General features: G+C 52.0%; 8 protein-coding genes across 9 annotated transcripts; 4 read left to right on the forward strand and 4 right to left on the reverse strand.

Moving 5' to 3' along the window:
* Window positions 1-1,326: 1,326 nt before the first annotated feature.
* Window positions 1,327-4,384, reverse strand: NCU04918 (hypothetical protein; the record flags this gene model as incomplete). The annotated part of the gene is made up of 6 exons (XM_954273.1): window positions 1,327-1,770; window positions 1,855-2,480; window positions 2,541-2,628; window positions 2,688-3,366; window positions 4,100-4,174; window positions 4,308-4,384. 6 exons carry the CDS (start codon window positions 4,382-4,384, stop codon window positions 1,327-1,329), a joined length of 1,989 nt encoding a protein of 662 aa, XP_959366.1.
* Window positions 4,385-5,412: 1,028 nt separating this feature from the next.
* NCU04919 (hypothetical protein) lies at window positions 5,413-7,770 on the reverse strand (the record flags this gene model as incomplete). The annotated part of the gene is made up of 6 exons (XM_954274.3): window positions 5,413-5,856; window positions 5,922-6,011; window positions 6,155-6,615; window positions 6,679-6,751; window positions 6,839-7,514; window positions 7,646-7,770. 6 exons carry the CDS (start codon window positions 7,768-7,770, stop codon window positions 5,413-5,415), a joined length of 1,869 nt encoding a protein of 622 aa, XP_959367.3.
* A 1,278-nt stretch (window positions 7,771-9,048) lies between these two features.
* Window positions 9,049-11,414, forward strand: NCU04920 (hypothetical protein; the record flags this gene model as incomplete). The annotated part of the gene is made up of 2 exons (XM_954275.1): window positions 9,049-11,203; window positions 11,269-11,414. The coding sequence occupies 2 exons, from the start codon at window positions 9,049-9,051 to the stop codon at window positions 11,412-11,414; spliced, it is 2,301 nt and encodes a 766-aa protein (XP_959368.1).
* Window positions 11,415-11,921: 507 nt separating this feature from the next.
* NCU04921 (DUF1295 domain-containing protein) lies at window positions 11,922-13,752 on the reverse strand. The gene is made up of 2 exons (XM_954276.2): window positions 12,793-13,752; window positions 11,922-12,726 (listed from the first exon to the last, which is right to left on the reverse strand). Exons 1-2 carry the CDS (start codon window positions 13,614-13,616, stop codon window positions 12,399-12,401), a joined length of 1,152 nt encoding a protein of 383 aa, XP_959369.2. The 5' UTR covers window positions 13,617-13,752; the 3' UTR covers window positions 11,922-12,398.
* A 1,555-nt stretch (window positions 13,753-15,307) lies between these two features.
* Window positions 15,308-15,640, forward strand: NCU04922 (hypothetical protein; the record flags this gene model as incomplete). Its single annotated transcript, XM_954277.1, has 2 exons — window positions 15,308-15,480; window positions 15,604-15,640. 2 exons carry the CDS (start codon window positions 15,308-15,310, stop codon window positions 15,638-15,640), a joined length of 210 nt encoding a protein of 69 aa, XP_959370.1.
* A 2,806-nt stretch (window positions 15,641-18,446) lies between these two features.
* Window positions 18,447-18,755, forward strand: NCU16743 (hypothetical protein; the record flags this gene model as incomplete). Its single annotated transcript, XM_011396061.1, has 1 exon — window positions 18,447-18,755. The coding sequence occupies one exon, from the start codon at window positions 18,447-18,449 to the stop codon at window positions 18,753-18,755; it is 309 nt and encodes a 102-aa protein (XP_011394363.1).
* Window positions 18,756-19,800: 1,045 nt separating this feature from the next.
* Window positions 19,801-21,632, reverse strand: gcy-1 (glycerol dehydrogenase-1). Its single transcript, XM_954278.2, has one exon. It carries the CDS (start codon window positions 21,138-21,140, stop codon window positions 20,145-20,147), a length of 996 nt encoding a protein of 331 aa, XP_959371.1. The 5' UTR covers window positions 21,141-21,632; the 3' UTR covers window positions 19,801-20,144.
* A 661-nt stretch (window positions 21,633-22,293) lies between these two features.
* cut-1 (hypothetical protein similar to phosphatidyl synthase) lies at window positions 22,294-25,309 on the forward strand. Of its 2 annotated transcripts, XM_011395813.1 has the most exons (4): window positions 22,294-22,472; window positions 22,551-22,658; window positions 22,738-23,267; window positions 23,343-25,309. In XM_011395813.1, exons 3-4 carry the CDS (start codon window positions 23,241-23,243, stop codon window positions 24,819-24,821), a joined length of 1,506 nt encoding a protein of 501 aa, XP_011394115.1. In that variant the 5' UTR covers window positions 22,294-22,472; window positions 22,551-22,658; window positions 22,738-23,240; the 3' UTR covers window positions 24,822-25,309. The 2 variants fall into 2 exon arrangements, with proteins under 2 accessions (XP_011394115.1, XP_011394114.1); XM_011395812.1 differs by having other exon boundaries at window positions 22,738-25,309.
* The last annotated feature ends 271 nt before the right edge of the window (window positions 25,310-25,580 follow it).

A 25,580-nucleotide genomic window follows, 5' to 3' on the forward strand; every position in this document is an offset into this window, starting at 1 on the left:
TTGTATGGGCAGTCTTTGCTGGCTTTCCACTGTGGATAGCCTATGCAGAAAGAGTTGTATTCTCTGGATGGCCTTCCTGTTGTGGTCCCAGCAAAGGCAAGAAAGACCCTGTTGACACCTGCATCGACAAGGGGTTCTGACCCCTGCATACTGCCGTTACAACCATACTCGGCCCTCCGGCTGGACTCAATGAGGTGATCCACGTTACATTCCTCCCAAAATCCTGACGGCTGGGATCCCCTTGGCAAGCCTCAACACATGCGTCGCCCACTGATGAAAGCTCTCGCGGATTGGGGCAAGTGAAGGGGCCGAGGAGGAGCGTGGTACATGAAGGGCGCTGGAGGCTGGGACAGTGGTGAGATACGTTGAATGCTCTGGGGAAGAAGAGAAATCTCTGGATGATGGATAATATGCCTTGTAGGGTCTGGTACCTGTTTGGCGAACAGAGATTGTTCGATACATCCCGTAAGTGTCCGGAGTGGGCGACTTACCAGAGCAATGAATGCCGAGGTCAAGCCCAAGTGTCTCGGCAGGAAATGATTCATGCTGGCTCAACGAAACTATAAGCTGAAATTGGCTTCAAAATGACGAATCGATAAAAATGATGTTTATCACACAGATGTCCCTATGTAGGAACTCTACATGAACCCTAAAGTACAAATGACGGGGCTATGCAGTGATGCTCCCCGTCCAATTGATGCCAAGACTGCACATGCGAGGCATCCCCGTCCATCAACGCATCATTCTGCCTCAACACTCCCTAGACACTCCTCCGTATATCCCCCATTATCTGAGTTCTATTTTCTGTAAACAAGTATGAGGGATAAGGCACTCCTCTTGGGCGTGGAAGACCTGATGCCTCTTAATAATAAGCTCGCTTGATGCTGAAAAAGATGAGTGGACTTGCACACTCGTGCATACAACACTACTGCCGAGCGAGCATACAAGCAGGACGTTGGATCCACGGGCTTCCCCAAACTAACAAGCATGCAAGCCACATCCTTGTGGAACCAGCCCCTATTCATTGCCTCGACAACGTTCTGTCCACTGCGTGTTGAATTTGTAACAACACTCAGACATTGATACTTCAACAGTGGGAAGGTATGGGGGCTTATGCGGTATGATGACAACACCGAGACCCGTCAGAATTTTTGCTCAAGATAGCGCTAGTAGGTGATCTTGACCTCTGATTACACTGTGGTCAAGTAGAATTGGGCGACAATAGGTAGCTATTGATGTGGGGGGAGGTTCCCACTGAGACTTTTCTATCTCGTGTCAGTAAAAACGTGGACGATTGCTACGTCGTATTTTCGAGTCTCACCTTATTCAAGCAGCCTCTTCCATTTCTAGTTCTTCATCATCGGCTTTCGCTGTTTCCATGGTGGCCTTGGCACGCCTGGGGCCCGGCTGAAAGTGTAGGCGGAGACGAAGGTCGGTTACACGTGATATCTTGGACGGTCCCGTTTGCTTAACCTTGACTATCACGAACGTGTCGTTGCCACTGCCCTGGATGGAAACCTCGCACTCGTACTTATCGCGCTTCTGGGCTGTGGGGAGGTTGTCAAACAACACATAGGATCGATGTAGATCGACCGGGCTTCTTTCTGCCTTGCTTTTGGGTTTAGGCTCTGGGCACGTTTGCTTCGAGAATGGATTGTCCCATGGCCTGACGTGGTAGATAGGGTCACAGAGAAGACGAAACTGGGTACCTTCGACTTGGGGCCCTGCTCTTGTATACTTGTTTTGTCGGTACTCTTTGGCCACAATGTCCTTCAAGTATCACGGAGGATGTTAGCCTTTTGTGTGTGCTTCCGCAATATGATCACTGTCGGCCTCTGTTGGGCAATGACTTACATAATAAAGTATCATCGGAGCTTCATCCTCCCACTTTGGTGCACCCGGCCTTTTTCTTTGCAAGCCGATGCCGACCCCTTGAGTCATGAATTGTTCGGAAGTCAGAGCAATTTCGACTGCACGAGTTGCACCCCTGGTCAGTGATCCTTCTTCGGGTTCGTCGCAAACTGGCCAGATGACGGAACGCCCAAGCCCTGCTTGTCGAGCCAGATGGCTCAGATATGTTCGGAGGGAACAACATAAACCCCCACACTCCGGGCTTCCACCTGATATAATCACACTTCCCACAACATCTCGATCTTGAGTGAATTCTTTGACAAGCGCAAACTGCTGAGCTGCAACCTTGAATGGATGCCGGTACGCACTCATTTTGAAATGATAGAATTCCTGACCGGAAATCTCCAGTGATACAACTTCACCTGTATCGGTGGTGAAAAGTAACGGTCTTGACGAATGGAGGCCGAAGTATGTGCGATATCCGTCCAGCTCCCTGGTGATTCTTGTGATGTTAACACGTAAGCCGGCTCTTTCTCTTGTGGATAATACCCTGCCAATGTTTGACGACAGCAGGTCATCCACGTATTCAAGAAGATAATGCATCAGTAGCTCTTGACCTCCGCAAGCTCCTGTGTCACGATGAATTCTTAGTCAGACTCTGTAGCGAAGATACACGTGTCCAGACTTACCAAATGAGTCTCCGATCCGAAAAAATCGCTTGCTGGTGCCACCTCCTTCACCGCTCTCGTTGGGGCCTACCCAGAACATTGAGCCATTCTAGAATGGAGACATCGAGTTACTAATTTGTACGAGGACTCCTAACTTGTTGGACTTACCATCATGTGACCTCCGAAGTCTAGGACCAGGACAACCTCCTCCTTGCCATCTGTACGAACAAGAGGACCAATCATCGCGTGAGCCCGTGCATCAGACTCTGTGATGAAGGTAACATGCTCTTGTACCGAAAGGGGATTATAGTCGAACGCTTCAGCAACCAGGTTGAGGTAGACCTTTTGGAACGAAGAGTTCCAGAGTGCCGGAATAGTGATACAGATCTGATCTACCGTTTGATGTTCGGTAAAGGCTCGGCCCCAATCGTCTGCCAACACAGCGTCCTTTCTTGCGCGCATGTTTCTCAACATGGCTACAAGTGCGGATTTCATTCTTCCCCGTAATTCGGGCGAATCATAGATTGCGAGCTCCTGCGCCATCGGATGTTTCGCGACAGTCTTGTCCAGCTCTTGCGCGAGTAAGTAAACCCCGTACTTAAGAGGTACGGGCTCGAACTCTCGCCAACTGACATCAGCGTCATACGCTGGGGCATCATCGTCAAGAGGGTAGCCGTTAGCCAGGAAGTCGAAGCGATGCCACGCTGTGCCGCCAACGCCTGATGGTACAGCGGGACCAATAGCGCGTACCAAGGTCTCGTATATAGGGTCATCCGGGCACGTGGAAGGGCAGACAACGGTAATCCGGCTACCGAAACATCCTAAATCGATACCGATGAGTTGTTTCCTATGTCGTTGGATATCAATCTACCGTTAGCAATTGTCGTATCTTCTAGGAGGCAGGTGTACCAACGGCCAAATTCTTTCCGGCTGTGCGGGCCTGAGTTTTGGATCATTCAGTACATCCATTGCGGACAAACTGGTATCGTCGTGGTAGAGCAAGGCTTAAACTCTTGGGCCAGAGGGGGCGCGCGCATATGAGAATACTGATTTCGACGAGCGATGCAGCGATATGGATTACTACCTCCAAAGTAGAATCCACTGCAACGAGTGCGAGGCGGCCGTTCCAGAAGCGAAAAAAAAAAAAAAAAAAAAAAAAAAAAGCCCAGGGAAAAGTGGCGGGGCGCTTGTGATCCGAATTGCCACGGTTAGTCGTACGAGTGATGCGATTGTAGCAAAACCGTTTTCTACTGAAGTCGAACGGCAGTGAAGGGTTCAAAGCTCGTAATGGATTAGGTTATGGGTCAGGTACCGATAAAGGTGATAACGCAAGGTCCGAGGCTACGGTTCGCCCGGCAACTTCAGCTCCCGTCCAAAATACTGGAACCGGTGAGCGATGGCAGAAAGAGGAAGGCAAAGGTTCAGTGCCCCTGTGGAAGAAAACCTGCGTACCTCCCTTCAACTTGCAGTACTGTATTGAACGACTGCGAAGCCGGTGCCGTTTCGTGGAGTTACTGCCCCACCGAGCCATTCCCTGGAGGGCAGGAACTTTCCTCACTCTTCCCCCCTGCGATACGTACCTGCTTTTCACGCATCCAACCTTCAAGATGACTTTACGCACACCGATGATGGCAACTGCCTCCAAGACAAGGCGTCTTTGTTTGCAAATTTGTGTCATGTCCGATGTATCTAACAATGCCCTGAATTTCTTGGACATGCTCTGTCTGCTGAAGAAAAGAGAAAACGAACAAACGGAAGAATTAGAAGACATGGCCTTTGGTCACTCACTGAAAGCGAATGAGGGCCCGGACGAAGAACTTGACGAGAACATCTTCTTGTGGTACAATTGATCCGTTGTAGTACATCTTTGGAGTCAATAATCAGATGGTGGTGTAATAGAAACCTTCCAGCCGAAGGCAGCTATCCAAGTAGTGCTAGAACGGTGTGCAGAGTCTGGAGATAAAACCTGAAATCATAATGGGGGGCGCGGGAACTGCTCTTGAAGCAATATGATCAGGTAGGGTTGTCGTAGTGTCGTTCGTACCTCTAGAGTAGGTACTTATGCTTCATGTTATCCAAGATATCAAACACGGCTGCAGTCCGAATATGCAAACTCTTTTCATCCTGACGATGAAAGGAATTAAATAGACCGACCAAGTGAGAAAATTGACACGAAGAAAAAGATGTTGACCGTGACTCCGTCAAATGGATACAGAATGTTATTCTATTCAGACAAAAGAAAGCGTTTGAAGTACGTTTTATCTTTTCATATCGCCTTCCTTGCTACTGACTTAGTTCAACTAATTTCACTCTTTCCGATAACTGCTGGTTGATTCTTCATACGTTTATTGCTTCTCAGCATTTCTAGCTTCAGCTGACTTGCTCTTTCCTAATGAATCGCATCAACCACAGTCTGGCTTTCAATCTTGCTCATTTCCATCTTGCTGCACAATGCCTTCATCCCTTCCTTTTCTTCTTTTTATTGGTATTTCGCACAGCGGCAGAACGTCCCTGTCCATTATTTCGTGTGTCTGGTGTCCCTTGTCTATGTAGGATTACTACTGGCCTATCAATTGCCTTCATATTCATTCATTCTCTTAGGTTCTCACGCTATATTCGCTCTCACACCACTCCTCGGACTTGGATCGTCTTGATTTTTCACATATTTTGTGGCTCTATATTTCCCGGCATGGGGAACCAGTGAGACTCCCTTGGCGCGAAATCTTTCTCCGTTCATCTTGTACTGGTATAGGTATATGTACACGTTTATCTACAGTGTCCTTGAACGAACGTCTAATCAATCTTTCATCCCTGCTGCCATCCCAGCCTCTTCATGTTGCAGCAGAACACGACTTTAACGTAAACACCATTCAAGGTAGTTTCGTTCAACGTTTCAGGCCACATCCTCCATCTCAACATCATCCTCAGAACCCTCCATCTCGTCGTCTTCTTCAGTCGCTAGGCCGAGGAAGAGATCCGGAACGGCATCTCTGAGCGGGACGCCTCTTTTCCCTGGGAGAATGCACCTTGTGCCGTTGTCGAAATATAGAGGGATTTCCCACACCGAGTCAGGAAATTCATCGACGATGCTGAGCGTCATCGCCATTTTGTCGCCTCCATCATGAAATCCCACCCTGCACTCGTACTGACGGTTGCGAGGGTTGAGAGGTAACCTCTCGATAAGGTCATAGCTCCTTTTATGGTCAATTCCCCTCAAGGGTCCGCGTTTCTTGACTTCGTCTTGCCCATAAAATGGGTCGCAGACCAATCGCAGACGGTCACCGGCTTGCATGGGGATCACGCAAGTCGGGAAGACTTCCTGCTTTGCTTCGACGTTCTACTCATGTATACCTCGTCAGTATGATTGCTGGTATTGAGCGGCTTCATAAAGATCCAACTCACGTAGAAATAGAGCAGGTAGGCTTTATTGTCCCAGTCGCCCCGCCCCTCCTCTTGTCCTGCCTGCCTCATCTGCAGGCCAATTGCAGCGCCCTGTTGCAAAAATTGACGCACGGTCAACATCATAAGATCTCCATAGAGGACTCCAATTGCGCAGCGCACAAGACTGTCGATATCAACATAATTAGCTGGGTAAATAGAATTTTTGAAAGGGTTGAAACCTACTCCTCGCTAACCGTCCGCTTGTTTACCAGCAAAGCCGGATCCAGGCGGTACAACTGGACCAAACTGTCCAGCCTCAGCCCAAAAGCCTTGTTCATGAGGCTGCCTCCAGCCATGACCACAAGGGGATTTGGCCTGCCCCGGCGCTTGTGGCTCTTGGCAAGCGCCTTGAGCCTCTTTTCGACCTCTTCAATCGCGGGCTGGAAGGCCTTTTCCCAGCATTGGTCGATGATATCCTTCGTCAGACGAATGGCGCCGCCACCAATACCATTTGAACCCGAGTCAAAAAATTCGAATGTCTCCTCGTCGCGGGCAGTTGGTGAACCAGGGCCATAGTGGGCCCTGCGGCTTCGGATCTTGACAAGAAGCTGGGCTTTGGCATTATCGCTCAAGGGAACCTCATGATTGTCAATTCGGTACTTCTCGCAGGCCGACAGAATGTAATCAACCATATGTTCGGTCCCGCTACCGACTCCTAGACAAAAGGGTTGGGTCAGAAGAATCCTAGGTTTGAGAATAGTAGGTAGGAAACCCATACCAAAGGGCTTGCCCATGCGGAAAAAGTTCAATGTCTCGCCCCGTTTTGAGTTGATCCAGTATTGGCAGCCGTTCTACCCAAAAACATGTTAGTCATGTCATCACACTCGGAGGTCTGTTGCATTCTTCGCAGGCATGAGAGAAAATTGGTCATCACTTACCATGTTGTGGCCGCCAAAATCGAAGACCAGCATAACACGATGCTCGCCTGGCTTGAGCTGGGCAATTGCTTCGTTCTCATAATGTTTGCTGCGAACCAGAAAATGAGCAAGGGCTTCGGCCTCAAAGGAAAACCGTATACGATCATGTGCTGTCTCGGCATCCCAACCAAATGATTCCGCGAGGATGGAACGGTATTGCCCCTCGAACCTCAAGTCCCATTGTGATGGGACCGTAACGCGGAGTTTTCCGACTCTCCAGGGCGCCCGCTTAGTCTTGATGGTCTCCTCGACTTTGCCAATGAGCCATCTGAACATCTGTACAAGTCCTAGGCGTAACTTTCTTCTGAAGTCCTCTCTATTGCGGTCATCTTCCTCAATCATTCTTCGCAGAAGAGGATACTCCTTTTTGAGAGTCTTTGGTGCATCTGAGAGGATGTAGAATGCATATTTGAGGGACACACTCAGACGGCCATCGTCGTCGAGACTTTGCTTGTGAATTTGCGCCGAGTCAATGTCGTCGAAATGGTCAAAAACATAGCCATGGGCTGAGAAGGCGTATCCGTCGGCCGCATCCTCTCCGTTGTAGATCATCATGATTTCTTCAGACTCATCTGGTGGCGAAATGGTTGCCCGGATACCGGAGCTTCCCAGATCTATACCCATGAGAATCTCTTGACTGTGAAAGGCAAAGAACAAAAAATGTCAGTTCTCATTATGTGATCTTGAAGCACCTAGCTGATCTCGGCACGAGATGGAGATCATCGCTTTTTTTGTGTTTTTGTTGTACTGGTTGGGTAAGGAACCTACGTGTCCGGACCACGAGTGTGCACAACAGGCTTAGCAGCTTTACGCGTCGGCTGCGTTGTCGTTGCCTTTTTACTACTGGTACGTTGCGCTGCGGCGGCTTTTCCCTGCCGTGTTCGTCTTTGCATCGTGCCTCTCTGTAAATGACGCCGGAACGGGGCAGGATGACCTCTTGAGCGTAAGTGCTGCGAGTGACACGCGTAGGGTAGACAAGTTGTGGGCTATGAGAGAACCCAGATGATGTTGAGAATGGGGCGGTTGGGCAACTTCAAAGCAGATATCGAGCTCAGAGTTGATGCCACATACGTTTGTGCGTAGGAAAAGAACGAGCACAAAATTCCAGATTAACAAACACCAGTGGGCTGGTGGGTCGCTGGCAAGTGAAGTGAAGTGAAGTGAAGTGAAGGGGAGCCCTAAAGGTCGATGTGCTTACCATACCAACGAAATGGGACGATTTCGGGTGCCATACAGTTGTCAGCCAATCTATGACAGAAGAAATCAGAGTTTTCAGTGCAGCCAGGCGCCGAGCCCATTCACTTCGACATCGACATCGGATGGACGAGACATGAAGCCGCGGTGAATGAGCCAAAGCACAGAGGGGAAGTTGCCCGCCCCGGGAATTTCGATATGGGCGTAGACGACGAAATGACATGACAGCACAGATTAGCCCAGACAAAGGACCGAATTAGCTCAAGGGGTAGTTATCAAGTGAACGATACATTAGCGTGTAGAACACTAAATGCCAGTACAGGAAGGGAATAGCCACAGGCCCTGTTCGTCAAGTTGAACGGTATCTATTTTACAAGTGGAGGTCGCTTAGGTTCCCCAAGTCTCATGAATGCCAAGACACGGTCGATTGGTCGAACGGCAAGGGATCTCATCGAAGTCAATTCACTTGCAAATAGAGGGGAACATATGTAGACAATAGGAGATGACCGGGTCATTGCATTGGCAACAACCCCACAAAGTGCTGGAGATCCACACCATGGACACAGTGAATGACATCTTTTGCCCTTTTATTCTCATCTTATTCAACATACGCGAGAGACAGCCAACGAGAACAATAGCCAAACTGTGCCTATTGTGGGGTGGGTACCTGTGTCAAATCGCCAACGTGCACGGCACGGCATCTCTTCCAAATCCCTTCCTCTTAACTTGCTCTTCTCCCATTACCTGACCCAGCTTCGGACTTCAACCTTTTACGATTTTCTCTCCATCCGTCATCATCTTGCCTCGAACGATCTCAACTCTCAGCACTTGAACTTTCCAGACTCGACCATATGAGAATCATTCGGTCACTCACACATCCAACGCCGCCACTAGATACCCTGCTTTGCTTCTTCATCTGGCTTCTAGCATTAATCGCCTCTGATTATTTCACCAGCGTACCCAATCAAGTTGCAAAGATGACTGCTCCTCGGGAATGGGGTGTCAAGACATGGGGCGTGGCGGACAAGAGCAGCGTCCCGTTCGAGATATCCGAAATCTATTATCCCACAGCACGAGCGATCGACGCCGTACTAGCAAGGTATTTCGACATCAGAGCCAACCTTCATGCAGACATTCTCGAAGCGCTGCGAGAGTACGAGAAGGGAGTGGAAGCGATCAGGGAATGCAAGAAAGAGTACGATGCCATCCTTGAAGAGATGGCCACAGTCCACAACTTGCCCAACAGAGCCCAGCGCATTTCTGAGAGTCGTCCATGGCTCGTCTACTGGAATACGCCCGACTACTGGATCGAGGGCGCTACCGGACTGAGGCTGGAGATCAAGCCAGGTCCCAAGCACAAATGGCACAATGAGTGGAGGGAAAGATTGATGACAGCAGAAGCATGCTATGGTCCACAAGGACTGCCTGCTTACCCTCCGTTCAACGTTTCTCCGCATTGGGTCGGTCGTGCCCACCCTCAGCCCCTTTATATCGCACAGCAACAAGAGCCGCAGCAGGAGCAGGCGCAGCAAGAGCAGCAGGAGGAGCAGGAGCAGCAACAGCAGCAACAGAAGGAGACGCAGCAGGAGCAGCAGGAGCAGGTAGAGCAAAAGCAGGCCAGCTCAACTGAGGCAGGTCCATCCCGGCCGCCCCCACAGCCCGTTGCCAATCCGGAAGAGGCGGCTTCCTCCTTGTCTCGTTCGTCCAGCGCCCTCAACACAGCTTCCAGCGCTCGCCTTGCTGGGCAACCATCTTCCCCCGAGCACACTCGCTCTCCCTCGGAAGGGCCGTCGGATACCAACACTCGGCCGACTAAGCTCGACAAAGGGAAGGGCAAGGCCGTCGATACTCCCCACAAGAATAACATTACGACCACCGCTGCCATCTCTGGCTCCTCGTCTACATCTGCCACTGACTCAGTCCCTGCTCTCATCATTGCGGTACCGCCAAGTACCAACGACACTAGGCCCACCAAGCTCGACAAAGGGAAGGGAAAGGCCGTCGATACCCCTGGCAGCAGCACCACCACGGCCACCGCTGGCACCGTGATCATTGACTCCTCGTCCACTGCCGTTGGGTCTCCATCTACATCTGCCGCTGCTCCTGTCTCCGCTTCTGGCCCTTCTATTGCGGGACCGTCCATCACCGGAAATACGATCGACAACCCCGCTAGTAACACCAGCAACAAGAGTAGCACAACTAACAGCAACTCCACTGACACCATCATTCCCACTCCAACCAGCAAAGTAGAGAGCGATCAGGAAGCCGTCGCAAACGATGCCAAAGACAAGAGCACCGCAAACGTGCAACGCAGAGCGACCAAGATCAAGATCATCCCTCCTGGTAGCAAGAAAGACGTCAAAGGCAAAGGTAAAGCGGTCGACCCACCCAGCCACGTTAACAACAATGCCCACAAGATTACCAAGCCCAGCGGTAGCAAGGAGCCCGCGGCCGTTGCTACAAACAGAATCATCAAGCGCTCGCAAGTGGTCAAAGGAAAGTACTGGGCTTTCAAGCTTGATTCCTCCATGTTTACGAAAGACGGCAGAATCAGGGCGGAGTTTTCTAATGACAAGGGAAACAACAAGAGCTTGGCCAAAGAAAAGGTTAGGCCGACGGTGTCTGACAGTGCCAATGACAATGGCGAAGGCAGCAGCAGCATGGCCAGTAGCAGCAAGACCGCCACGGCCATCAACAATGGCAATGACGACAACTCCGACGACGAGCTGGCCCTTGGCCGAGAGAGTGATGACTACGACAGTGGCAGCGAAACGGACGATAGCAAAGACAGTACCTATACCCTCACGGACAAAGCCAAGAAGGGTAAAGTCACTACCGCCGCCGCCGCCGCCACTACGGCATCCAGCTCCGACTCAAGCTCCAACAAGCGCAAACGCGCCACTACCGACACAGGCGACGAAGAACAAACCGCCTATTATGTCCTCCGCTGTCCACTCGATCGTAATTGCATGTCTCAATCCGACGCCACCCACAACGATCCGGAAGACAGCAAAGGGGTCTTTTGCCGGCACCCCTTCAAAAGGCGCCGCGCAATGAAACACATCGAAACATGCCAGTTACATGAGGAACTTCGTAGTGAAAGACAAATATGGGAGAATTGTTGTTTGAGGGGTAAGTCTTTTTTCGCTCCTCTTTCCTTGTTTCGTCATAATGAGTACATGCTCACCGTCAGACAGTTGTCCCTGATCGAAAGAACACGCCTGTCAACGATGAATGGGCTATGAGACACAACAGGACTTTGATCCGAAGCTTAGTCCACAAGGCCGGGGGCGGAAAAAGGGCAAGGGAGAAGATGGAGAAGGAGCTGGAGGAGGATCTTTGATCTTGCTTCTTCCTTGTTTTCCTTTCCTCCTCGATCATCTTGGAACGTGTGTTGTTTGTTTCAGCTCGTTGATTTTTGTCGGCCTTTGTGTGAGGATTGAAGCTTAAAGGTCAAAATTGAGCAAGGAGTTTTGGTGTTATGGCGTTATGAAGTTATAGTATGATTGATGACAAGCAAGGAGCCGAAAACAAGGCGATTTGGTACAAGAGGCATTGGCTCGGGCAAAAACAAGCCTTGAGAAACTGTTGTACGCGCAGGCTCGGCGAAGAGAAGCTTTTAGACACTGCTTCGTACATATACAAGGTTCAAAAATAGGGTTTGCAGATATTTCACGTACTGCTGGAAGCTGGACAGGCGTCGAAGATCGAGTCGCGATGTTAGAACAGTTAGTATCAGTTACACAGAGTTTTCGAATACAAGGACATTGAACAACTCATCAGAAACAGCTACCGTTCGGCCTATGTTAATGATCTTCACAGAGAGAGCATGACATGGAAGATGTTCATTGGCAACTGAAGACACCGATGACGAAAACATTTCTCCCGTTTTAGTTCCGCTGTTCGGACTGTCAAGGCCTATCTATCATCAGCGACCGAACGACTTGATGGACTAGAGGGTTGGAGAAATGCTTCGTTTCTGGTCATTCAAGATACTACTAATTATCCAAATACTCCAAACCAGGCCATTACGTCCATCCAAACCACATCCACCAAACGAGATACCGCCTCTTCCTCCAAGCGTTCCATATCCTACACACCATATCCTAACAGTATCCTACAATATCCTACAACATTTCCAACCAGAAAACCCCTTTCAGGCGAAGAAATCCGTCAAGTCAAGGCCACTGCCAGCCAACAATTTTGCCACATCCTGTCCCTCCTTGGCCAACACCATGACCTCGTTGAATCCCAACTCGGAACCAATGCTCAAACCTATTTCCATGGCTACCAAGCCCATTCCTACAGCTTTCCAGCCTATGGCGAGTCACGCGATCAGCTGCGTCACCAGCCCCTCTACAAGGGCACCGGCCACACCTGCTCCGACTACAATCCAGGTCCACTTGTTGGAGACCTGGCACTTGTCGGGCCAAAAGGCGTTCTCCTCGCGACGGTACTTGTCAAAGTCGATCTTCTTGTTGACGTTCTCGGTGCTGTAGCGGCGGGCCTGGCTGTGCTCGTTCTCCTTGTCGCCCGACACGTAGCGGAGGAAGATGTAGTTAGTCAGCGGGCCGAGGAGGTGGATGGGCTGCAGGGAGTTGCTGGACCAGAGGAGGAGCGGGAAGGAGAGGTGGACTAGCATGTCGCCGAGGTAGCTGTGGAAGTGTTGTCAGTAAGGTGCCTGTGTTATGAACCAACAGTAAAGGGGGACGGGGACTCACTTTGGATGTCTGACAATGCTCCAGACTCCCTCTCTGCACATGGCCGAAGGGCTCTCCTGGCCACTCTTCTCCTTCTCCTTGAACGTGTCAAGCTGCCAATCCGCCAAAACCTCCAGCGCAAAACCCATACTGAACAGTCCCACAGCCACAGCCTCTACCACCGCCGCATACCCGCCCGACAGCGTCGCAAACGGCCCGGGCACATCCGACCCAACCAAGTGCCGGAAGGGCGCGGTAAACGGCAACGTGATCAAGCTCTGGAACAGCGCCTCAGGGAGATAGGTGGTAAACAGCGCCTTGTTCCACGACCATCCATGCTGCTTCTTGGTCGCCTCATACCGCGGATCGTCCCCGCCGCGCTTGACGCTCCGGCTTGCGATGCGCCAGAACAGCCGGCTGCCCCAGAGGGTGACGCCCGCGAGCAGCAGGCGCTGCGGGCGGTCGATGATGGCCCAGGAGCAGTATAGCGGGATGCCGTCGCAGATGACGCGCTTGCCGAGGGCGGACCACCACGCGTTGAGGACCTGGCCGGCGGGCCAGAGCCAGTCTTTGGTCTCGAGACGGTCGGTGAGGCGGCCGGCGCCGTAGGCGATCAAGCTGAGGCCGGAGTGGAAAGTTATGGAGGGGAGAAGGGTGTCGCGGAGGATGCCGACGTCGAAGAGAGAGGAGTGGAAGAGCTTGCTACAAACGCCCCGGGAGGCGGTGGTTTCTGGGCCGGTGGCGGGTTCGTAGAGGGGGCGGTTGTCGAGGGTAACGGCAGATGGACTGTCGCCTACCCACGAGTGACCGCCCCATGGGTTGGTCGTTTCAGCGAGGTGCAGCATGGCTGAAGAGAATGATCATGACTTGTCGTTGTTGTTGTTGTTGTTGTATGTTTAGATGGAGTGCATGGTTGGTGCCGAGCGGGTGTTGTGCATCGATATATCTGTACGGGGACGACAGTGATGCATCGATGATGTGATGCTTAGGTTTCTTGCACGGGCCGGGCATCGTCATGTGTTTTGAGCCCTGTAGGCCTGGAGCTGCAGCGGGACGTGCCCTGTCTCCGCTGCAGCTACCCCTGTAGGTAAGCAAGCTTGACAGGGCTGGATACCCCATCGACCTATGTACCTACCCCACCATCGGAATGCGGGGGCCTCGTTGGTCGTCTCCAGATTTCTGACGTCTTCCAATTCTTCCCTTTTCAACTTCAACCCAACACCGAACTTCATCCGCCCGATGACTCCTCCCCTGATACATGTTGAATTCCTCCTTGAGAATGCACAGTGGATCGTGCCAGTGGTGGTACTCGTCGAGCCGAGTCTTCCGATGTCCCGATCCACATTTGAATACCACCAGATGAGCTCCCCTTGTTTACGGTACCACTTCCGAGAAGCTCCGTCAATTTCGAGGGAGATGAGCGCAAGCGTGCCGAGACCTTCAGGGACAAATTCCAATGGCAAGTTTGCGTTTCTGGACTACGGACTGTTAGCAGCATAGACCGGTATTCCAGCAAGTGCCTGGATAGAAAGTTCCGTTACACATACACACGAGTTATGGCCTGGTGGAATGCCATGAAAGTCTTGTCGCTGTCTCAGAAGAAAAGATGATGGGTCAAGTCGTTCGTCAGCTTGACCCTAAAAGCAGTAATGAGAGCCAGATTGCGCGCCATGAACAGTCGGCCAAACTTTCCTTGTTCCAGAGTCTGCCATGCTTGGGATTAGAAAGAGTTCGTGCACACAGTCTTTGATGGTGCCTTTGGTCCAGACAAGTGGCTGTCGACCAGAAAAGGTGTTCTCCGTCTCGCCCACTTCGATCATCAGTATCAACCGTACCAGCAGGTTGATGGATGCAGACACTTGCTCAAGCTTTTCTGCAACTCTGGTCCCCTCTATCGTGTCGTGCGAGCAAGCCCTTAGGCAAAGACAGGCTGCCAAAGCAATATGGCATTAGTGTGCATAGGAGCCAAGGTAGGGTTTCCAGTCAGAGTGGGCTTTGCGGTTGGCGGAGCGGACGAGTTGGGGACAGTTCCACAGTTGCTCGGCGATCGACTCTGGGTCAATATCACGGATACTAGCTTGCCTATTGAGCACGATAACGGCATGGTAGTTGACCTTTTGCGGTGCTGAGTATCTCTAAGCATGATATTGTTGCATTTTTTTGGAGCTACAACATGGACATTTGTATCGTACACAGGGTCCATGTTTGCGCCAGGGACGGAAGTAGACGAACAAATTACCATGGTGCCTATCACTTTGGCTGAATTCGGCCCCATTTTCGTCGTGGCCTTGATGTTCTCCTTTGTAACTGCATTCCGTGGTCTATCACATCATCAATTGTTCCGTTGGGAGCGGTAGACCAATTAGGCAATTTGCTGGAGAGCCCAGCATGCCCCCGTCCACTTCGGGCTGTGACACCGTAGGGCACTCAGAGACCAAAACAGCCAACCCGAGGTATCAGTCGGAACCTTCTACATATTGATGAGTACAACTGCTCGCATATTTCCTCCCCCGGTGGCTTGTGTGACGAAGCTGTCATGGGCACTTTCGTCGACAATGTCTCCTATGCTGGGAGCAACACCGACAGCAACACCGACAGCGAGTCTGACAGTGAGCATCTCAGCGGCAAAACCGGTGACAGCACAAATAGCAACGTCGAAGCTGACGACGGCAGTTTCATTGACGATAGCAAAACCAATTTTGGGGACACGTGAGTTCGCTGGCATGTGGCATGACGAGTTTGGGTCTGGAGGGTTTGAAAACTCTTCTAAGGGCGCAAATGGCCGCAGGTCAGCACTTCTGACAGTGGCGATACCTCAAACTTCAACGACAGTAAACGCTGTCTATTTCTCTATGGCGACACCCAGTGAACTCAGTATCATGCATCTGAAAGTTTCCTCGATTCCGTGGACGGGCGTGTCCGGGAGCCAGATGAGCAGAAGAACGCCCGACTACATCGAATGCACCCTCATACCAACACATGGAAAGCCCATGTCTCTGTCTCTCGGTATTGACGCCGGCAACGTGATAGGGTCACTGGACCTTGACTATATGCTGACCCCCGTCGAACCATCAGTATCTGTTTCGGGGATGCTTGGGCTTCCGACAATCATGCGAGGGACGCATCTCCAATGCCTCACGTCACTCTCATGTACAAAACAGCTCATCCTCTGGGGTTCTTTCAACGGTATCCTACAGGGTTGCTCAACCTTCAGTTGCATAAAGGATACCTGTTCCTTCCCGGAAGTTTGGCCCCTCTCTTCATGATCGCCTCTCCAGCCGGATGACTAACCATCCTGTGCGTTTTTAATGCCACCACCAAAACCTTCGACGGCCACATCGTTGCGGGCAGCACAGCATCGAGGATTGCATCTGTTGTCTCAGCTCAGGAATTCTTCAACGACATGAAGTACGCGTAAATAGAATTGCAGTGGTTCACATTTGGTCGGACTTCTCCATCATTGAAGCACTGTTGTCCCTCCTCGGTATCAAACACCCGCCGTGCCTGCCGCCCACTAGGTCCTGGATGCCCGGGACCGTCCCAAGCTCTACCCGCCCTTATAAGCCCACCCAGCAGGCACAGATTCCAACACACAGGTTGGCCGAGTGGCCGTTAGACAGCGCACAGCTCTCTCAACCCACTCACAAGGCCATGGGTTCGAGTCCCATGGTGGCGGCTGGTTTTAAATTCACTCAATATTGCCCAGGCCCGCATCTTCACTCCGGTGATATATGGTGCACGGGGGACTTCGGTCCGCCCACTTTGTCTAGCTGGGCTTACGTAGTGAGCAGTCGTGAGCGATCCTGGGGCGATTAATACCGCATGGTGTTGATCTGGCCAACCATAATTTTTTAGGGTCCTCTTTTTTCCTTTTTTTTTTTCCCCTTTAGTGTAGAATAGTACTTGATGTATTTCTGTGTAGCGACGGGTACCGGAAAATAAATGTGCGTTCAACCGGTCATAACTGCTTCCCTCGGAGCTTTTGAGGCTATTGGGACATTCTGCCCTCTGCCATTGCCCAACTCACAGCTGTGTCTTTACCTCCTGGTTTCGTTCCCACTTGGTTATCATTTTAGGAAGCGCATTTTTTACCCTAGAGGGGTGGCGCAGCAGGCTATCTCGTCCCTGTTGGTTGAGACGAGAGAATTTCGTTTTCTCCTTTGATCACAGAAAGACCGCGGTTCACCCACGCCCATGTGAACTCTTGCAATATTCAGGGTGTTGGTGTGTCACGATGAGATAGGGTTTTTAAGGTGCTCTGGTTTTCCTGGATGTTCTCTTCCTTTCAGCTGCCCCAATCGTAGCGGCATCTCAAATAGTTCGGAGACCCTACAGTTCGCGGGCATAAAACGTACCGGCGTAAGGATACCTCAGCATGACAAGCAGACCATCGGTCTACCGTCATCAAGAAGGTCGCTTTCTACTCCTTCATCGTAAATCATTGGTTTCTCTTCGATGGCCACTGCCTCCAGTTTTCTTTTAGGCCAGAAGAAGTTGGTCAGTCTTGAAAACGTAACACTTCAATGTCCACTGAATGCAGTGAGATTACCTATCAACTTTAGAGGTAGAGAGCGACATCCTTATAGCCATTGGGTACATTTACCATTTTAGTATCTGCCATCACGACCAGACAAACCCCATAAACCTCCAGGCAGCCATGCCCATACTGCCCATACTGGCATCCTAACGGTCCAAACTCACACCGTACTAACCCAACAGGAGGGAGGGGAGAATGGCGAGGTATATTAAGACTAATGCAAAGGTTCATAAGATGGAGACTAGAAAGGGAGTAGGCTGAGAAGAAGGAGGGACATTGCTCTTGCCCTCGTTGTGATATTGACCGTCTGATAGGGTTGGGCGCCATCTTTTTTTTTTTTTTTTTTTTTTTTTTTTTTTTTTTTTTTTTTTGCGGGGGATACCTCTAGTGATCTTTCTGTAGAGAATTTGCTATCATCCATATCCCATTTCTGGACGTTGTCGTGTGGCAATGGTCATTGCTTCCAGGAGATTATTGATAGATGGGAACAGTGATGATCTCTCTTCGCTCCTTGTATGACCAACAATCGGCCACTACACTACGTGCATTTCATCTGATACCTTCATCGTAAGACTAGTCACCCAACGATAGTCTTCGTTTGTCCATGGCCGTGACTGGGGCCGATAGCCCACATCGCAAACAATGAAAATTCACATAAATGCAGGGACAAGGCCACGTCCAACACCAACAATCATTCTTTGTATGCGCATCGGCATTTGCCCAGTCACCAACAGGAGCGGCGAGAGATCTCATAATCTCGCCCTGACGGGACGTATCTTTTACGAACCTTATATCTGTAGAATACTGTCTATTGATCTTCAAGCCTTGATCAACTCAACCTAAGGACAGGTTATATCAACCAAGACCCGGTCGGCGTCACTTGAACTTCCGAAGGAATGCTGGAAGGCAGCTATAATGTCTTTTACAGCGGATAAGACTTCATCGGGCCTCACAGCTCGTCAACTTCTCGGACTTGATGACAACGCTGCACGTAACAATTCCCGAAATGATGACGTCGATCCTTCACTTCCTTCTCACGCCGCCTACGTCCCCAATTCAAACAGACCCGCTTGTTGCGAAGACACTCGCCGTAAATTGGAACTCAATGCCTCGATTCACGAGAGTGACCTCGAAAGCAATGGCATACCCCCACCCACACATTGCCCAGTTCCAAACAGCCGATTCACCACAAGGCTACCGCCCCGAGCCCAATCCCACCCAAGTACTCAGTCAGGTACAACGCATGCTTGAGGAACAAGACCAAGACAAAGACAGGGCGAATCCTCTACAATCCTTCCAAATCCAACCAGGACGCCCACCACCACCACCACCACCACCATCATCCTTCGACCGCGAAGCCTGGCTCGCCACCCGCCCAACCATCGCCGACCTCATCGCCCCCAGACCACTTCCCCCACCTCCACCCATCCCACCCTCCAAAACCTAGTCTCCCCTCACCGATTCTGCCTCCGTCACAGCTCCCTCTGCTGCTGGCCCTGTTCCGACGGCTGAGACAAACTCCCTGCTCAAGCGATGTGTGTTGTGCATGTTTGAAGCCGTGGAGGTGGGGGCAGGGATGTTGGTGGGCGCATTGGTGGATTTGGGTGACGGTGGATAGAGTAGGGGCTGGAGGAGAAGGAGAGGGGGGAAATGGGAGGGTGAGGGCGTTGATGTATGCTTGGTCGGGGAGGAGTGTGGAAGTACTTGGTACGTAGACCAGATAAGGGGTTTGGAGTGTTTGAGTGTAGGACGGGGGATACTGGAGTTTGGAGATGCCGGGGGTGGGACAGATGGGTGGATGATGAAGAGATATGGAGAGGGTACATGGGATGAGGTATTCATGGGCAATGTCACTGATAACGAATGTGGTGCAGTTAAAAGAAAGAGCGTGATGCGGCAGATTGGAAGTAGAAGCTAATTGGAGAGTGAACCAAGGTCTTGCCTGGAAGGTGCTCAGTGTTTGTTTCATGGACCATGTTGATGAGTTGAAGTTATTTCTTCAGCCTCTGGTTCTGACAGTGAGAAACATAGGTACCAAAGTATTTGGGAGGCCTCAAATGATCGATTGGCCTAACTGATAGAAACGCGAACGTAGGTCGTGGAGAGTAAGACCAAACAGATTTCGGTACATCTTCGTGGTGCTGACGATCAACTGGAGTCTAACCGGAGGGAATGAGTGTGAGAATCGAGGGCGGATGGCCTCGTCACCTAGTTTGTTCCTTCTCTTGGCATAAGACTGATCATGGATCGGCTTGGCGGGTCGCTGCTTCCGTGATGAGCGATATGATGGTGGGGGAAATGAGACGCGCAATATGAAACGCAGGTGAAAATGTCAAGTGGAATCAGGGATGATCTCAATCGCGAACATGGAAACCGCGACTCCTCCACTCCAAGGTTGGCGATTGTGAGCAGAAAGGGAGGTCTGTGCTGGCGATCAAACGGGCAGGAGCACCTGGCGGGACGGGACTGTCCGCATCAATGAGTCGGTTCCTGGTCAAGCTGCAAAATTGCGAGTCAAGACTTCGATTTCAGTTCGTTTGACTGGACGGAAGAGATGAGAACTGAGGTTGAACATGAATACCTAAGCAACGACGTCACAAATCACAATAGAACATTCAACACACAGATACTCGGAAAATAGTTCCAATTCCACCCATGAGAGAAGAGCAACTAATCCACCCGCTTGCTTGACCATCTACCAAGTGATGTCTATCATTCTAAGGTATCCAATACAAAGGAATTTTGCTATCCAACCGCTCTAATCGTTCCGTTCCCGTTGACACGCCTGCATCCCAGTCATTAAATCGTCTCGACAAAAAACTCCACAACACAACATTTACTCCTGCTTGAGCTGGCCGTCGGACTCCTCGGGCCAGACATCGTAGCCAAAGGTGTCCTTCATGTTGACGAAGCGGCAGTGGCGGCCCTTGGCAACCTCCTGGATGGCCTTGAAGTCCTCGTCGCGGAGGACGGGAATCTGGAAGTTGCTCTCGATACGCGAGGGGGTCGAGCTCTTGGGGAGCACGACGTAGCCTCTGCGGAGACCCCAGGCGAGGAGCACCTGGGCAAGGTTGTGTCCGCTGCGCTCAGCAACGGCCTTGAGAGTGGGGTCATCACGGACACGCTCGCCCGTCGATGGGACCTGGTTCTGCGAGCCGAGAGGAGAGTAGGCAGTGGGGATGATCTGGTTCTTGAAGCAGAACTCGACGAGCTCCGTGTTGGGGAGGAAGGGGTGGATTTCAATCTGGTTGACGGTCGGCTTGATGCGAGCAAACTTGAGGAGCTTCTGCAGGCCGGGGATGGTCCAGTTGGAAACACCAATGGACCGCGTCTTGCCGGCATCCACGAGATCCTCCATGGCCCGCCATGTTGGCTCGGGGTTCTCGGTGAGCTCCTTCTTGATGATGTACTTGCCATCGGGGCCGATCTTGGGCATGTTGGTGGCCTCGTCCTTCTCGGCGGCAATGGGCCAGTGGATGAGGAAGAGGTCGACGTAGTCAACCTTGAGCTTGTCGAGCGAGTTCTGCAAGCTCCACTTGACATCCTCGGGCTCGTGCAGGTGGTTCCACACCTTGGTGCAGATGAAGATGTCCTCGCGCTTGACGTCCTTGTGGTTCTCAAGGAACTCGGCGAGCGCCTGGCCGACCTCGTCCTCGTTCTGGTAGAACCACGCGCAGTCGAGGTGACGGTAGCCAACCTCGAGGGCCTTCTTGACGGCCGCGTAGGTCTCGCCCTTGGCACCCTCGTTGGCAAAGGTGCCGAATCCGACGGCGGGGATTCTCACTCCATTGTTGAGAGTGTAGGTGGTGTTGGCGGCAGTGAATCCAGTCATTTTGGAGGAGATGATGATATTACGGATTGTCGGAGCAATCCTTGACTAGGTGGTTTCTTGTGTGTTGTGTGGTGATGGAGAAGAAGATGATGATGATGGATGAATGCTGATGCTGATGAGTGAGAGAGAGAAATTGCAGGAGCAGAGATACAGTAGGATGGGTATAGCGTCCAAAAAGTTACACAACCCACGGGAAGCGCCAGTTAAATCCAATTCGGAGGCCTACACGACCACAGCTGCTCATCTGCACGAATTTCCCTGTTGAGACTCGTAGCGGTAAACAAAGACAAGCGAAGAGAGGTCGGGAGTGGCCAACTCCCCTCGGGGCCACTCGCAGCGGCCTGCCAAGGTATCCTTCATCCTGACACTGCACTGCACTGCTGAGTGAGGAGGTCGATGCATCATCCAATGCTGCTGGGTCAGCGCAGCGTTGGATCAGTGCTGGGTCAGTCCTCAGTCCATACGTCGCCAGCGGCATTTTTAGGGGTCCACCGATGACGCACGGAGGACCCACGGAGCCCCACGTGCGGCGGGGATGAGGTGGGCTAAGTAGCTGAGGTCGCTGTCGGACGCCGACAAGGTCTCACAAAAACAGGACGGACGCAGCACCGACATGGTGCCAGACGGAGGGACCGCCCGGCATTCCAACGGATGACAAAAGGACGCGCCAAGGCCAAGCTTGTCCCTTTACGGCCTCCGATCTTCTCGAGATCTTCGCCCTCCGCGAGTCATGTTTGGCTGTTGCTGTTTGGTCCTCATGGAACATCACTGTCGGTCAGTTTCAGGCACCGGGCTGTCATTGGAGCCAGCACCTCACCTCGTCGCTTTGGGCTCTCTCTCGTCTCTCTGGCGCCGTTTGGTGCCTTCTTCATTGCTTGGTCGGTTATGGCGCCTCGTCGGTGGGAGTGCAACGCTACCTTGACAACCGACCGGACAACGGACAAACAACGGCGGCGAAATCACACATACACACAGACAAGGTCCGGCCAAGCGAGGTTCACTTGTTGGCAGAAAAACCATATCCAAATTGGGTGGTGAGCGGTCAAGCCGGCGGCAGCGCCAACGCCGGACGCCGGGTGCCGGGTGCCGGGTCGTCTCCTGATTGCTGCCACCTGTCTTAGCGCCGCGCAGTGGTGCAGTTGTAGTGGCCAAACGGTCCCACATATCTCGCCCACTTGTCGCCCTGCTAGGACGGCCAATCCCTTTCCTTCTTTGTCCAGAATCTCCGTTCTCCAGGACCCTCAGCATCTGAGCATTTCTGGGGCCTCTGACGACATCGACATGGTCAAGCCCGCCGCCTATGCTCCAACCGTCCTAGCCGTGTTCCGTTCCGTAAGACCCTCCAGCTCCTCCCAATCCACATTGTGTCCGCTTCAAACTGACGGTAGCCCGTACGGGAGATTGATTCAGGACAACGGTGAATGCACGGAGCATGCGAAGAAAGGGGGCCACATATGGTCCGATGGGCAATACGGAGCTGGAGACGGACTGAATGTGGAGGGCGCCAGTGTACACTGTGTATGCCATCCAATCCGTGGGGGGCCTGCGCTGGCTGCCACGACACTGTGTGGGTACGGCCATATTAACATCACTGCAGTTGCCCTATCTGTCGTCATCCTGGAGATCTTGCGGCGATACCTGCTCGGTTGAGATGGTTCAGATCGACGCCTGGCGCCAGACGGCACCCTCAGAATGGATTCCTTTGTCAGAAGTAGATCAGGGGTTCGCGAATGCGACTCGCGTGGTTGGTCTGATGGGGAGGACATCCCAGCATCCCAGGGGTCCAGAGAGCACACACCCACCATGACAGGAGCCAAGACCATGATACTATCGCCTTGGACCCTACCGACGGCGACATATAAGAGACACTGATCCCCGCCGCTCAAGATGATGATATTGTTCCGCCATCATCAGCAATCGAATCCTCTTGTGTTTTCTCTTTCAACTTTGATACCACTACTTTGCGAAACGTAGAGCGTTTTCATCTTTGCGTCTCTTCATCCATCCAGCAGCAGACATCGAACAGTCTTGAAGACTTAAAACCGCGGTTATTTTACTTTCAGCTTTGAAACATTTTGTTCTGATACCCCATCCATCAAGATGTCCGGTCAGCAAAGCGATATCGTTGTGGGTATTCCTAACCCAAACACCAAGACGAACCCCCACACTCCTCCAGAGTCACCAACTGAGACTCAAATCAAGGCCCTCGATGGTGTCGAAAAGCAGCAGCAGCAGGAACAGCCACAACAGCTCAACGTTGCCAAGACTCGTGGTAACTCCCGCCAAGACTCGCTCACCATCCCTCTTTCTCCTTCTGTCGCCAACCACAACACCATTGAGGTTCCGGCAACCAGGTCTCCCGATGCCCACGCCGATCTTTACATGCACAACCTTTCCGCTTCCCCATCCTTGAAGGAGCGCAGACTCTCCCGCAACTCGTTCGGCGCTTCGCTTCCCATCCCCCGTTCCAAGCGCCAGTCTCGTCTCAGCAGCGTCACTTTCCCCGGCGGCGTCGCCGAGGCTCTCCAGGAAGCCAGCGGCGGCACCCTTCCTCTCAAGCCTACGCGCGAGTTCTTGGCCGACCGTGTTCAGGACATCCACTCCGAGAAGGTCGAGAAGGTCAAGAACATGAGCTTTGTCTTCGACATTGATGGTGTCCTTGTCCACGGTGATCGTCTGATCCCTGAGGGCAAGAAGGTCTTGGACATGCTCAACGGCGATAACGAGCTTGGCATCAAGATTCCCCACATCTTCCTTACCAACGGCTCTGGTAAGCCCGAGCTTGCCCGTACCGAGCAGCTCTCCAAGATCCTCCAGAACCCCATCAGCACCGACCAGTTCATCCAGTCGCACACCCCCATGCGCGCCTTGGCCGAGTACTACAACACCGTCCTTGTTGTCGGTGGTGAGGGCTACAAGTGCCGCGAGGTTGCTGAGGAGTATGGCTTCAAGGACATTGTCGTCCCCAACGACATTGTTGCCTGGGACCCTTCGATCGCTCCCTACCGCGTCTTCACCGACGAGGAGCGCGCCACTTCCCGTCCCCGCGACTTCACCAAGACCAACATCGAGGCCATCATGGTCTTCTCCGACTCCCGCGACTACGCTACCGACATGCAAATCATTGTCGATCTTCTCCGATCCGAGAATGGTCGCCTCGGCACTGTTGCCAAGGACCCTGTCTCGCAGCGCATCCCCATCTACTTCTCCCAGGGTGATTTGCTCTGCCCTACCGAGCACCCTACTCCTCGTATGAGCCAGGGCGCCTTCCGCATTGGTCTCGAGGCCATGTACAAGGCCCTCACCGGCGTCGACCTCGAGCGTGTCGTCTACGGCAAGCCCGAGATGGCTACCTACAAGTACGCCGACGAGGTCATTGCCTCCTGGATGGAGCAGATCCACGGCGAGGAGAAGATTCCCCAGAACATCTACATGGTCGGTGACAACCCGGCTTCCGACATTGTCGGTGGTAACCTCTACGGCTGGAACACCTGCCTTGTCCGCACCGGTGTTTTCCAGGGTGGTGAGAACGACGAGGAGAACCCGGCCAACTTCGGTGTCTTCGCCAACGTCTGGGAGGCTGTCACTTCTGCCTGCCGCAAGGAGCTTGGTGATGACTTCAAGTTCAAGTGGGATGACCGTGTCAACCCTCTTAACATCAACGCCTCTGCCATTGAGTAAATGGGAAAAAAAAGAAAGCAGCAGGCAGCGCGTGTGGTTGTTTACAGCATGATCATTGGTTATTAGGGCATTGATTGGCTTGGCTATATATACCTTCGCTTTGGCAGCGACAGCGGAATCTCGGAATTGGGAGATATCATACCATTTGGCGTTTAAAGGGTTTCACTTTTCTTGGTTTGGGACTTGGATACCGCGAGGGTTGTGAAGCGGGGATGAGGAGGAGAGGAGGACGAGGAGGATGTGACTAGGAGCAGGATGAAAGATGTATCTTCTTTTTTCTCCTTTTCTCATCATTTCAATTCTTTTTCATCTAGCTTTTTCTCATGTTGTTTGATCTAGCATTTAGACACTAGAGCTCAGCATCTTTTTTTTTTTTTTTCTCTTTAGATGTCAGTTGTTAGGATACACAAAACATCATACTTCTACAATAATCTCCATGACCCAATCAAGTTGTGAATGCATTCCATTAACAACGAAGTCAGTTCAACGACAGCAAAACCTTCTTTTTCTCGAGGTCGTCATCATCAACCCGCACCCAAGACCAGGGACACCCCTATCTGTTCAGCTTGGTTCAGTTGTGCACAAGAGCCGTGCGTGTTTTGGCGGATGCCACCTTGCCAACGCAAGCCGCACGGATGACCCTGGCGGGGCCACCTCGCTGGAGGGGCCGGCTTGCCAAGGCGCGGTTTCAAGATGTGAAGAGTGTGCCAAGAGCCGTGCCAAGGAGTAAATTGTGGATTGGCGGGACTTCTTTCGACT

The sequence above is a fragment of the Neurospora crassa genome, linkage group IV (assembly GCF_000182925.2).
Source record: "Neurospora crassa OR74A linkage group IV, whole genome shotgun sequence".
NCBI classification, from domain to species: domain Eukaryota; kingdom Fungi; phylum Ascomycota; class Sordariomycetes; order Sordariales; family Sordariaceae; genus Neurospora; species Neurospora crassa.